A 14,012-nucleotide genomic window follows, 5' to 3' on the forward strand; every position below is an offset into this window, starting at 1 on the left:
TTTAAGGTTTAACGTAATATCTCTATTAATTCGAATTTTCTTTAATTTATAGAAGGCGGCTCTGGCTTTTTCAATGCGTATTCTTATTTCTCTATTTATATCCCAGTTATCGTTAACGTTTGTGGCCAAATAGGTAATATTGTGGACTCCTTCTAACTCTATTCCATACGCTCTGATGTTCGTTGGTTGTACCTCCGTTTTGCTGGCAACCATATGTTTCGTCTTAGAAGTATTAAGTTTTAGCCCACATTCATCACATACTTCGGTTACTCTGTTCATAAGTCGTTGCAGATTTCTTCATTGGAGGCAATGAGTACCGTGTCGTCTGCATATCTGATATTGTTGACATTAATTCCGTTGATTTTAATGCCTGTATCTTCACTAAGGGTTCTTTGAAAATAAATTCGGAGTAAATATTAAAAAGTAGAGGCGATAGAATACATCCTTGCCTCACTCCACGTCGTATTTCCACTGCTTCCGTCGTGTTGTGTCCAATTCGTATGTTTGCACATTGATGCCAATACAAATTTTTGATAATACGGAGGTCTCGGTCATCATTTCCCACCTGTTGCAAGACAGCTATAAGTTTGTCATGGTGTAGTCGGTCGAAGGCCTTTTCAAAGTCGATAAAACACATATTTACCGATTGTTCGAGAGCCCTACATCTTTGAACCATGACCTGCAAACTAAAGAGTGCTTCTGTGGTACCAAGGTTGTTTCTGAAACCAAATTGTGTTTCACTTGTTGTTTCACAGTTGTACTTCTATTTTGTTGTAAATTCTCGAGTGCAGTATTCTTACGAAAATTTTCAGTACATGACTGATCAGACTGATACTGTGATGATCGCTACACTGTTTGGCATTTACTTTTTTCGGTATCATTACAAATGTTGACAGTAGCTAGTCTGTTGGTATATGTCCCGTTTCATATATTTTATTAAAGAGGCTTAGAAGAGAATGTTTATCCTTATCGTCGAGTAGTTTGATTATTTCGCTTGCAATTTCATCTGGACCGGTTACTTTCCTATTCGTTGATAGCTTTATAGCTCTTTCCATTCCATTGAGTGTTATGTTTGGACCAGTCGTTATCTTTTCGATTTGAATTTCTGTTCTATCGTCATCGAACAGCTCCTCAATATATTCTTTCCACCTTTCTAATCTGTCTTGTTCATTGACTATATATTTCCTTGTTTATCAAGTAAACTACTTGCAGTTGATGTATATGTTCCAGTTATTTCTTTCACCTTTTTGTACCATTTTTCTTTTGCATCCCTGATTTTCCTTCTGATTTCTTTATGGATTTTATTGTATTCTTCAGTGTCTTTACTTTTCTGTTTTCGCCTGATTTCCATTAGTCTCAATATTTCATCAGTCATTCATTGTTGTTTGCACTTAGTTATAGTTTTATACTTTTTAGTTGTTTCTTGCATAATGGTTTTGACATGATTTCAGTGGTCTTCGACGTTATGTGTTCCTTCCGAGTTTTCGAACTTCTTTTCTATCTCGTCTGTAATTTCATTTCATTTCATATTATTTTGAATACAGTCAGTGTTTATTCGGTTAGTCGGTTGTTTACGTTTTACTTTTTTAAGTTTGAGTTTTATGTCACTGATGAATAAGTTATTATCTGAGGGGACATCGGCTCCAGGTAGTGTTTTAGTTATTTTGATTGAATTTCGGCAACTTTGGGTAACTGTTATATAATCGATCTGATTTCTTATGATCTTCTCTTTAGTATCTGCGGGTGACTTCCATGTATATAAACGACGCTTGGGTAGTTTGAAAAATGTATTTGTAACACATATATTGTTTTCTACGCAGAATTCTATAACACGGTCTCCCCTGTCATTACGTTGTCCACGTCCAAAATTCCCTACAATGTTTTCTTGTCTAACCTTTGTTACTTCGGCATTGAAGTCCCCTATTATTATTGTAATGTTTTTGTTTTTCAGCTGACTCATTACTTTCTTTATATCATCATAAAAATTCTCTCTGCCATCTTCACTACTGCTGGCTGTGGGCTCATAAAATTGGACCAGATTTATATCTACTGGTTTTGAGTTTAATTGTTATTGTTACCATCTTCTTCTTTGAGTGCCTCTCCTATCGGAGATTGGATATCATTAGGGCGATTCTAATTTTATTTACTGCCGTTTTGAATAATTCGTTAGTGGTACAGCCAAACCACTCTCTTAAATTTGGTGGCCAAAGTATTCAAGTTTTCTCTTTTTTATATTCAGTATAACTTCTGGATCGTTATTTATTCTGCGTATTACCTCTTCATTTGTAATTTTATCCACCCAACTTATTTTTAGTATACGGCGGTAGCACCACATCTCAAAGCTTTCAAGATTTTTAACCTTCTTCTGTTTAAGAGTCCATGCCTCAACACCGTAAAGCAAAGTACTGAATACATAGCATTTTAACATTCTAGTTCGTAGCTGAGTACTAATATCACGATTACAAAATAATTTTTTCATTTTTATAAAGGTAGACCTGGAAATTTCAATACGTCGTTTTATCTCGTGATTTTGGTCACCTGTTTCATTGATGAGGGTTCCCAAGTATTTGTATTCGTTTACTTTTTCGAGTTGGGTACCGTTTATTGCGATACTAGTGTCATGTATTGGATTTTTACTGAAGGTCATATATTTGGTTTTTTTTGACGTTCATCCTTATGCCGTAGTTATTACATATCTCATTCATACTTTCAACTAGATGTTGTAGATCTTCCGATGTTCTTGCCATTATCACAGTATCGTCAGCATATCGAATGTTATTGATAACTTCTCCATTGACTATTATCCCTTTGTTTGCATGTGAGAGAGCTTCTTGGCATATTTGTTCGCTGTAGATATTAAACAAGAGGGGTGACAATATACAACCCTGTCGTACTCCTCTACGTATTTCTATTTCGTCCGATGTTTGGTCTTCTATTTTTATATTAGCTCGCTGATTCCAGTACAGATCTAATATTATTTGTATGTCTCTGGTGTCGATGTTCTTACCCTCCAGGATTTCTTTGAGTATATTGTGGCGTACTTTGTCAAAGGCCTTTTCAAAGTCTATAAAGCAGGCGTGTTAATATCTAGACGTCTCTGTGTTAGGACGTTTAAGGCAAAAAGAGCTTCTTTTGTACCTAATCCTTTTCTGAATCCCATCTGTGTATCGTTAATATCTATATCTAACTTTTGATATATTCGGTTGTGGATGACTCTAAGAAATATTTTAAGCAGATGACTCATCAAGGAGATTGTTCGATGATCAGAACGTTGCGTTGCCTTAGTTTTCTTCGGTATGGTGACAAACGTAGACAGCAACCATTCTTGAGGTATTATACCTGTACTGTATATTGTATTGAATTAATCCAGATTATTAAGATGTTACCATAGTTACCAACAAAATTATTCATTTTTATATGTTTGATAACGTAGACCATCTTCCTGTATACTGAAAATGTAGCGTACAATGATTACACTTATTACACACATATCAATTAGAAAAATATTAAAGAAATCACATTTTGGTTTTAAACATACCTTTTTATTCATCTGCAAATTTTTATATTCATCTTTTAAAAAAGGATAGTGGAGATTGTTAGTAAACATTGTAGTAGGCTGCTTGATATGTTTTTGTAGAAGAGTATCTTTCATTTGCTGTAATTTATTTAGTTCCTTGTTAATTATTTGTTGTTTAACTTTTATCTGCATGGAATAACTCTTTTCTAATTCTAAAATAAAATAATTCACTTATTAGACACGTTTTAAAAAAGTGAAATTTATTTAAATTTGCACAGAAAATAATTTTAAAAATATATACTAGATATAAATAAGATATGAAATGTAATCAAAAATAAATATTATATGAAATATAAAACAACTACAGTTTAATTAAAAACTAGAAAGAGCAGATTTAATTTAGTTTGTTTGATTGTTTGGTTGTAACTAAAACTCTGTATGCTACGTAGTTCACAGTTGAGTGTATCAGTCTTTGGTGCTGAATGATGTGAATATGATCTTCTACACTTAGTTGTCCGAATCCGACGTCTGACTGGTATACAACACAGATATCTAGGCAATAAAAGTTAACATATATATTTCTTTAGTTGACCAGAAAGAAGACACTTAGCGATCTTATCTCTAACATTCCGACAAGTTTTAAAATTAATTTCAACTTATATAATAGTGCTGTAGACTTTACTAACTCTAATTTTCTAACTAGTTTTCAACTGAATTAAAACATCACTTTATTTTATATTGGTTTAACTGTTGTACTTTATTCGTAGTACTGTACTACAGTATCGATTTTCCCATCAGATCTTCACAATGAAAGTGACCGTTTCTCAGACCGCTCCTCCAAGAAGTCATAATAAAACTCAGTCTCCCGCGAGTATAAGCGACAAGATTATTATTTATTTCCTGCGCAATTATCTAGGCAGAACCAATATCAAACGAACGAGCAATTTGTTTATTATAAACAGACTCCAAAATGTTTAGATTATCAATCTTAGAGACGCAAAAAGATTAAGAATATTTTTTGGTTTTTCTGTGATATATGGGGTGAAACGAAAATGCTACAAATTTATTAAGTTTAATTAAATATTGTTTTGATTTAACTAAGTTTAAAACAAATATGCTACCAAGCCCAAGCAACACAGATTGTAATTTTGTAAGATGAAGGATATACACAAAAATATATAGCACGACGTCTCAGGAGAAGTAAATCTACAGTTTTGAATTCTTTAAAAAGGTCCACGAGACAGGAAATTTTGTACTAAGGTCTGGTTAGGGATGAACAAGGTGCACAACCGCAATTAATGACAGTTTTTGGTTCTTAATTCTACACAAAATCGCTCATTTACATCGATGTAGATCAGAAATGAGCTACTAAATGTTAGACAAGTTAATGTGAGTTCAAAAACAGTTAGACGAAGATTAAAAGAAGCAAACTTAAAGCATTGACGACCTGCCAAAGTTTCACGTTTTATTCAAAATCACGAAGCTCTTCATTTAGAATTTATAAGAACACATATTCAGTGAAATATCGACAACTGAAAAAATGTTCACTGATGAGACCAGAATCCTATTATGGAAACCAGATGGTCGAAACCACGTCTACAGAAGAGTTGGAGAACGATTCGCCACCTGCAATCTCGCCCAGTAGAGATGACAAAGTCAGTTCCATCAAGGGATCAGGTGCAATGACTCCGATTCCGACTGCAGACTCGGTTCATTTTTGCAGGTGCAGGTGCACCTGGTAACCTTGACAGGTTTCGACAACAAATTGTAACTAGAAATCACGTTCTACTTTTCTCAGATCAATCTCAATTTTTCGCGCTTTACGCTATGAAAAATATAATATCTTTCTACGATTTAAAGTATACAGAAAAGTAAAGAATGTCTCTTAAATATATACTATTTACGGAAGAAAGGTCAAAAAGACGTATACACTTTGCAGTCAGTGTTTACTGTTGTAATATGGACTTACAAAAACTATTATGTTTGTAGCCATTAGTATTACTTTAATTTTATGTTAATAGTATATTAAAAATATGAACCCAAACTATTTTTATTCTCTACGGAATGTTACAGTTGCTTGTTTAAGGTATTAAATAAATACCATATATGTACACTAATAGATGGCAGAGGGCTGTCACACGACCGGTAATTCCTAGGAAATAATTTTTCTAACAGATATGAAAGCTACCCGATAATAGTGGGGTTTTTTTTTAAAGTGGTAAGTTTTGGGTCCAAAAAAGTATAATGTGAGAGCGAATTGTTTGTATGCCTGAGAATATCTTCTGGCCTTTGAAACTTTTTTCTGCAACAGTGCCTGAGTTTTTACAATTTCGGCAAATGATTTATTAAGAAATTTGTTTGTTTGTGACGTTTTGTTTTTTACATATTTTTCTATCTAAAAGTTTCTATTTCAAAAAGAAAAAAATTCCAATAAGCCAAATCAATTTACCACTCCGATATAAGCGCATGTACTGTCTGAATTACAGTGTGGTTATTCAAGAACTGATAAGAAGCTTGAGCCTACGTACTAACTCAAATCTTTTTTGGGTAACTGAGAGTGGGCGGAGTCTACCAAAACTCGGTACCCAGTGTTGACGCGACTGTTTCGCATCTGTGACATCTGTGTGTTCTGTTAATCTGTGGTTGTAGTAACAAGTTAATTTAAGGGTATTATATACTTGTGTATTTGTGTGCAATACAAAGTAAAATGAGTCTAAATAGAAAAACAAGTGCATTATGGAACTTTTTTACTGTAGAAGATAATAATTCCGATCATGCAAAGTGCAATATGTGTGGCCAAAAAATGTTTTACAAATCTTCAACGTCTAATATGAAAAGACATGTAACACGAAAACACCCGACAGTATCTCTTGATTCTCTTAGTCGCTTCCGCGAGCCTGAAAATATTACAAAAATCAATGATACAGATTCAACATGTTCACAACCAAGTACTTCTAAGGAGGTAAGAAAACTATATAATATGTTAAATTTAAAATAAAACATTATTTTTGAAATTTTCAGTCCGAAAATGAGCCTGCAACAGAGGTAAATGAAGAAAAGAAAAGAAAATTAAGCAGCCATTGTCAAAAACAAAGCTCATTATCATCTTTTTGTAGACCAAAGCAAATAACTTTAGCAACAAGGAAGAAAATTGACGACCACCTGTTAAAGTTGTTCACTTTAGATTTTCAGCCTTTTAGTGTTATTGCAGACAAAGGTTTTAAATCATTTGTTCAGGCACTTAATCCTGGTTATGAATTGCCTTCCAGGCAAACTATTTCACAAACTATGATACCAGCTATGTATGAACAATGTTTAAATAAATGCAAAAAATTTGTTCAAGAAGAGGAAATATCCAGTGTTTGTTTGACAACGGACTGTTGGACTTCTATAAATGGTGAAAGCTTTTTGGCAGTAACAATGCATTTTGTAGATAAATTGTTTAACGTCCGACAAATGTTACTAAAATGCCACCAACTTAATGAACGACATACTAGCATTAATTTAGCAAGAGCATTGCAAACTATTATAGAAGAATGGTCACTAACAAATAAGGTATCTCTCATAGTTTCTGACAATGCGGCGAATATTAAAAAAGCAATAGAAGATTTAGGTATGAAGCATCTAGGCTGTTTTGCACATAGTTTAAATTTAATTGTACAAGATGCTTTAAAACTAGTTGAGCCGACCATCACCAAAGTAAAATCAATAGTGACCCACTTCAAAAAAAGTTCAGCAGCTAATGCTAAATTAATGCAGTATCAAAAAAATTTAGGAACAAGTTGCCCAAAAAAAATTTTGCAAGACGTTTCTACAAGGTGGAATTCCACCTTTGTCATGTTACAGCGATTTGTGGAATTAGAGGAATCAATACGATCGACAATTGCTCTCTTGAACATTTCGTTACCTATAATAACGTTAGAAGAATGGGACTTGATTAAAAATTTGGTAGACATTTTACGCCCTTTTGAAACTGTAACTTCATCAGTTAGTGGAGAAAAATACATATCGGCGTCATTAGTAATTGTATTTACTGCATGTCTATTAAATGTAATGGAGGAAATGATTACTTCTGGCGAACTGAAATCGGATTTATCAAACCAAGTTATTGCTAAACTAAAAAATGGACTCCAAACACGATTCACTAATATTGAATTTAATGTTACGCTGGCTGCCAATACGTTTTTAGATCCACGTTTCAAGCTTCTACCATTTCAAAGCGCTGTAGCTGCAGATCAGATAAAGAAAAAAGTGACAAATATGGCTGCAGATCTCGTTGTACAAATTAGGGCTCCACCGCAGCCAGAAATGGAAAAAGAAAAAGAACCTACTACTGGCAGTGAATCAACGAGAAGCAAATATTCGCTTTGGTCTTCTTTAGATAACAAAATATCTAAAAAACAACCGATAGGGACAGGTATCAGTAAAGCTATCATTGAAGTGCAGCGTTATATTGAAGATGATATCTTAAATAAAGACGAAGATTCCCTTCTTTGGTGGAAAAACAATCGACATAATTATCCCACTTTAAGTTCACTAGTCAGAAACAAATTTGCTTTAGCCACGTCTGTTCCATGTGAACGTCTATTTTCGAAAGCTGGACAAATTTTAAATGAAAGACGTACGCGATTAAGTGCTCAAAAAGTAGAAAAATTATTATTTTTGCATATAAACAATGACTTTTTAAATTTTAGATATTCTAGCCTATAAATATCATTTTGCGTATTTGTTTTTTATACTTAATATTGTAATATAAAAATATTTTTAATAAAGAATTTATTTTTTAATAGCTATTTATTTTTTTGACACCACATTAATTATCATAAAAAAAACAAACTTGCTCAAATAGCATCCTTGCCCATGCCCTAACAGCTATAAGTAACCCAATACCAACCGGATTTTACTATCTCGAATCAGAGCATACAACGGACCAACTCAGCAGCAGGGCCAGGCTATAATCGATTCACTATTCAGTTATTAATCCCAGTCGAGTTCCAAATTCCGTTCCGATTCCGACTATCCGATCGGCCGTTGCCGAACGAATCCAAATATTCCAAGTTCCAAAACATGATTCGAAGGAATTGGTTGCTCTGCACCTGCACCTGCCTATGGACAAAAGACGAACTAGGTCCACGGAGTCACGGCGGCGAACTCGGTTCAAAAGAATAGGTGCACCTTTTGACAGTCATCTCTATCGCCCAGATCGTTAGTTTTGGTGGAGGTGGCATAATGCTTTGGGGGGTATTAGTTGAGAGGGATGCACCGCACTTGTGGAAGTGATTGGACGGATAACTGGTGACACTTACGTTCAAAACATCCTGCAAGATCATGTTTTGTCATCTGTTGGTTACACTGGATATGACAGATTCATGTTAATGCACGATAATGCTCGACCACATGCCGCTGCCATAGTGAGTAGTTATCTTGATGAGGTCCAAATTCCAAGATTGGATAGCCTGGATTTAAATCGAATGGAGCTAATGTGGGATCAGTAAAAACGTCGCATACGACAAAGAAATCCCGTTCGAAATACTATAGAGCAGCTTCGGCTTGCTGCACAGGATGAATGGAATGCAATTCCCCAAGGACATGTCCAAAATTTACTTGGAAGCATGCCAAGAAGGTTTCAAGCGGCCTTAAGAGCTAGAGGGGGAATACTCGTTACTAATCATGCACTTGTTCAATTAAAAAGATTTGTTTAAGCAATTTAAATTAGCATTTAAGTTTAGAGTAAAATAACCTTAATTACATAACATTAAACATTATTTTTTCGCAATAAACTTAAACTTGTTCATTAAACATTGCTAAAATAAACTCTTATTCACAATAAACGACTTAACTTATCGGAATTTATTAAAAAAATAGAAAAGTCCAAAATATTTCATATTTTTGTCCATGAGCGTATATACCTAAACATTTTGATGAGGTATTGACAACGAAAAATATGAATTTATGCGTATAAAACGTCAATATGATATATAATATAAAAATAAATAAAACGAACAGATTAAATTCATAACAAATAATACTTCATTTATGCAAAATTGAATACTATTTGTAAAAGTATCATTTCCTTTAGTATTTGGTCCGACTTTGAGCGGAGAGCATTGAGTCCCATACATTTAAACACGGTGAATCATTAAATGGTTGCGCTAAACTGGTAGTGTTAAACGTTTTCTGTTTTTTACAAAATACGGAACAACTTAATGTGAATGCTGATGTAAGGCGTACTTCATTAATGACGTGTTAGCGAAAGAAGCATTTAAAATATCAAAAAAGAAAGAACAAAGTGGAACGTTGAAATCGCCAAAAAAACAAAAACGGGTGAGTCAAACCAATTCTGGAATATTCATATATGACGAGAATGTAATAAGTTCTCTACGGAGAGTTAATTGTGAATTTTTTATAAAAAATTTGCCGACTAACTTAAAGCGTATACATAAATTTATACAAGGTAATGAGAATATACCGCCGTTGTCTCTTTCTGCTTTATACAGGTTTCTGAAAAAAATCGGATTTGTTTATAAAAAAACGTGGCCGAAGAAGCACCATGGTGGTGTGAGAGGATATTATTCATTGGCGCCATAATTATTTAAGAACTATACGACGTTTACGAAGATATGATTGCAATGTCATATATTTGGACGTATCGTGTAGTTAATGTTTGCCAATCTGTTAATTAGGAATGGTGCGATACCACTATACAAAATAGTCGCGATGCTTTCCTCAAAGGTTTGTACTGGTTTAAAGCATCTACCAAACGAGGTCCACGATATGTTTTGCATACATACAGGTTTTTCAAGACGTTTCCTTTCTGGCACACAGCGTATTTTTACGGCAAAGAATAATGATAGAGACGATGAAATGGATGTCGCATATTTTGATTCGTGGTTTATTGAGACGTTAATACCAAAAGCAAATAATGGTCACAGGAATGTCATTGTAATGGAAAATGCACCGAAAATGCACACTAATGAAAGATTCGTTAACAATTCCTAGAATAAAGCTGCAATCAAGAAATGGCTAGTGAAAAGAGACATTTTCTCGAGGAGTGCTATTTGAAATACGACCTATTAGAAGCAGCGTGTACTTTCAAAGATCAGTACGCTAAGTATAATCTTGATGAATATGTTACACAACATATTTTTATTTTAAGGCTTCCCCCGCATCATTGCGAATTAAATCATATAAAATGATGAGGAACCAAGTTAAGCGATACATAGCTACCTATAATACCACTTTAAAAAACGAATGACGCAATTATGTCATTCATGTCGTTGGGAAAAAGAAAACTCAGATAACCGCGGAAAACCTGCAGGATGACGTAGACCAAATGATTATACACGCGAACACAGGTGAGAGTACCGAAAGCGAATCCTACATTTCGGATGTAGAGCGCGACTAGTATAACTGAATATTTCGATTATTCTATAACCAATGAAATGCATTTATCAGTCCAGAGTACGAGCTGTTCAGGTATTGAGTTGGGTGTACAGAAATCAAGTATTTTTGGCTATTTTCCCGTTGGAAAGTTGGAATAGGAATGTGCAAATCTGTCCAAAATGTGAAAATTGTCACTTTTCAAACGACAATAAATAAAAAACAATCGAACTTAGATATAGGATATGATACACGAAATCTATTACCTATCGAAATTTTACTAACCATAGTTTTTCCATAATAGATCGATGCAGTTCCTGGACGGCCCACTCTGTACAGCTACCAAAAAATGTAATTTAAAAATATATATGTTAGTTTATTAAAGAATACTTTTAAAATAAAATTCACGCTAAAAACTTCTTTTTATTAAAATTCATGCCTCTTATTTGATTACTTAAAGACAATTATTTGTAAATATATGTATTTTATAATAAATATCTGATGTTTGCCTGTTTTATTCTAATTTTCATTATAAATTAAAATCAAAAAAGTTAGTTTTACTCGTAACAGAGCCCTGCCGTAAGGATCTTTACATGACCACTACTTGGACCTGTTTGTAACTGCCACGCACATGGTGTGAAATCCGGCAAATTCGCTTTCCTATCTTAGCCTTACTGCACTCTTAGTGTGAATTTCACTATAGAACAGCAAACAATGACGAAAACTGTACTCTTCCAAAGATCAATACAGAAGAGAAAGAAATGCAGTCCAAAAGAGATGAAAATATTGTGTTGACAAAGAAAGTAATAGTAATAACTCCGTTACTTCTTTATAATAAATATACATAGTTCACATATATGTCTAAATGATGACATTTAAATATAATCGAGAATAATTGGGACTCGGGCTTTAACATAGTACATATCATAATCCCTTTGGAGGTTATAAAAATACAAATAGTTAAGCATGTAGTTATGTAAAAAATATACATAACTTTATACCTTAAGCTAAAAGAAATGGTGGGGAGAAGAAACTGCTCTTATTAGCTGAAAAAGTTTAATAGTGGATAAGTAAATACACATTTACTTCCACTAACACATAAGGAAAACATTTACCACAAATACAACCATATTTTATCAATAAAAATCATATATACTCGTTTTCATCCTTCTTGGCGTGTGCCTGAAATAAGCTACTACGGAATTTTTAATATTCGTCTCTCTCTGATACATAGATGCGTAATTCAATTGTGCGAGTCACGTTCGTCATGGTAAAGTGCGATGAGAAGGGAATGAAGAGACCACTCACGTCTCCCAGTATTGTAGCAATAACACCGATGCGTTTGGCCGATACGGTGTCGGTGATAAGTTCGGCCTCTTTACGAATACAGATAGCTGGCAGTGACGTGTTTTTTTTTAACATGTTATCCTGATCTGTGCAGGTTTGAAGTAGCTGATGAAATAGTTTTTATAAGTAAACAGTTTTTAATTAATTAATAGTTTGAGCTCTTACTGTGTGGAATTCCATTACATAAAATAATACTCTCGACACCTTAAAAATTCCAGTTTATTATAAATTAACTCTCTCTCTTCCGATACCCATTGCAATAATGACTTGTGGCATTGTTCTTGAATGAGCTGGCTAATAGGTTTATAATTGTAGCAATTACCATTGATATTTTATGTTGTTTTAGTCGATTTTAGTCAGTCATTGTTGGAATTTGTTCCGAACAGTTTTACTTATTATTTTTTGTTGTGAATAACAAATTGTTCTATTTAATAAAAAAAAATGCCGGGAACAACGATAACAGGAGAAATGCGACAATGTGTAGTTCATTTATTGGAGTATTTAAAAAAGAAAAAGAAAACAACGGACCTTTGCTTTCGTTATCATCGGTACATGAACGAGTAGCGGACGCTTTGAAAATCAGTCTTCGCACAGTGACAAGAATAAAGAGTGAATACAAGACAGGGGCAGCTCTTACTACACCAGGAGAGTCACGTAATGTACAAAAAAAAAGACTAATGATATCAGCGATACTATAAAAGGAGAGATTAGAAATGTACTGTATGGCATGAAAGCAAAAGGAGAGCACGTTACAATTAAAGTTCTAAATACACAATTAAGAAACAAGCATCTCTATGACGGTTCTGATACAAGTTTGTGGCGTCTTATGAAAAATTGTGGGTTTTCATACAAACTAGAAAATAGTAGACGAGTGCTATGTGAGAAACCATGTATTGTCTCCAAACGACTGTATTTTTTGAGGCATTATATGAGAAATTTTTTAAGTCCAAGCCCACTTCAGTTCGTTTTTTAGATGAAACATGGATATTCCTAAAAGGGGCATATAAACGTACTTGGCAAGATGACTGTGTGAAAAGCATCAGAAAAGGACACGAAAATACAGGTAAACGCTTTGTTGTTTTACATGCCGGAAGTAGGCAAGGATTTGTTAAAGATGCTGGATTACTGTTTTCTACGAAATCAAAGAGTGCAGACTATCATGATTCTATGGATAAAGAGTCTTTTAAAAAGTGGGTCTCCGAAAAACTGATACCAATGTTGGAGGAACCATCTTTAATTATTATGGATAATACCCCATACCATAGCTCTTTAATAGAAAAGTTACCGAATGCCAGTTGGAAAAAATCGAACTTACAAGAATGGTTACGAGCGAAAAAAATAATTTTTGACGACGATTCGGGCAAGACAGAGCTATTGAGTCTTTGTCGCCAGAATAAACCAAAAAATACCAGGTACGTTATAGACGAGTTACTCCAAGAACATGGGCATCAGGTTTTGAGATTGCCTCCATATCACTGTCAATATAATCCGATTGAGTTGGTCTGGGGCATTTCTAAATAATACTATGATCGTCATATTGGAGAACATGGACGTGGAGATGAAACAGTGAAAAAAGTTTGGGGCGATGCATTAGCTGAGGCAACACCTGCAGTGTGGGCGAGTTGTGTTAACCATACTGAAAAATTAATTCAGGACGACTGGGCAAATATGGTCACATATGATGAAAATGAAAGTGGGATTATCATCGATTTGGCGGAAGATTCCAATGATGAAGACAGTTCCAGTGAAGACGCTGACTGATTAGCTA

At 34.1% G+C, this 14,012-nt stretch overlaps 1 protein-coding gene across 2 annotated transcripts in view; it reads right to left on the reverse strand.

The window, feature by feature from the left end:
* LOC140443625 (TBC1 domain family member 31) overlaps positions 1-14,012 on the reverse strand; it is a 54,755-nt gene that overhangs the window by 11,505 nt on the left and 29,238 nt on the right. For both annotated transcript variants that reach the window (XM_072534982.1, XM_072534981.1), the window contains exon 8: positions 3,539-3,729. In XM_072534982.1, coding sequence (XP_072391083.1) covers positions 3,539-3,729 — 191 coding nt within the window. The remainder of the gene's footprint in view (positions 1-3,538; positions 3,730-14,012) is intronic.

This window comes from Diabrotica undecimpunctata, chromosome 6, assembly GCF_040954645.1.
Source record: "Diabrotica undecimpunctata isolate CICGRU chromosome 6, icDiaUnde3, whole genome shotgun sequence".
Classification (NCBI taxonomy): Eukaryota; Metazoa; Arthropoda; class Insecta; order Coleoptera; family Chrysomelidae; genus Diabrotica; species Diabrotica undecimpunctata.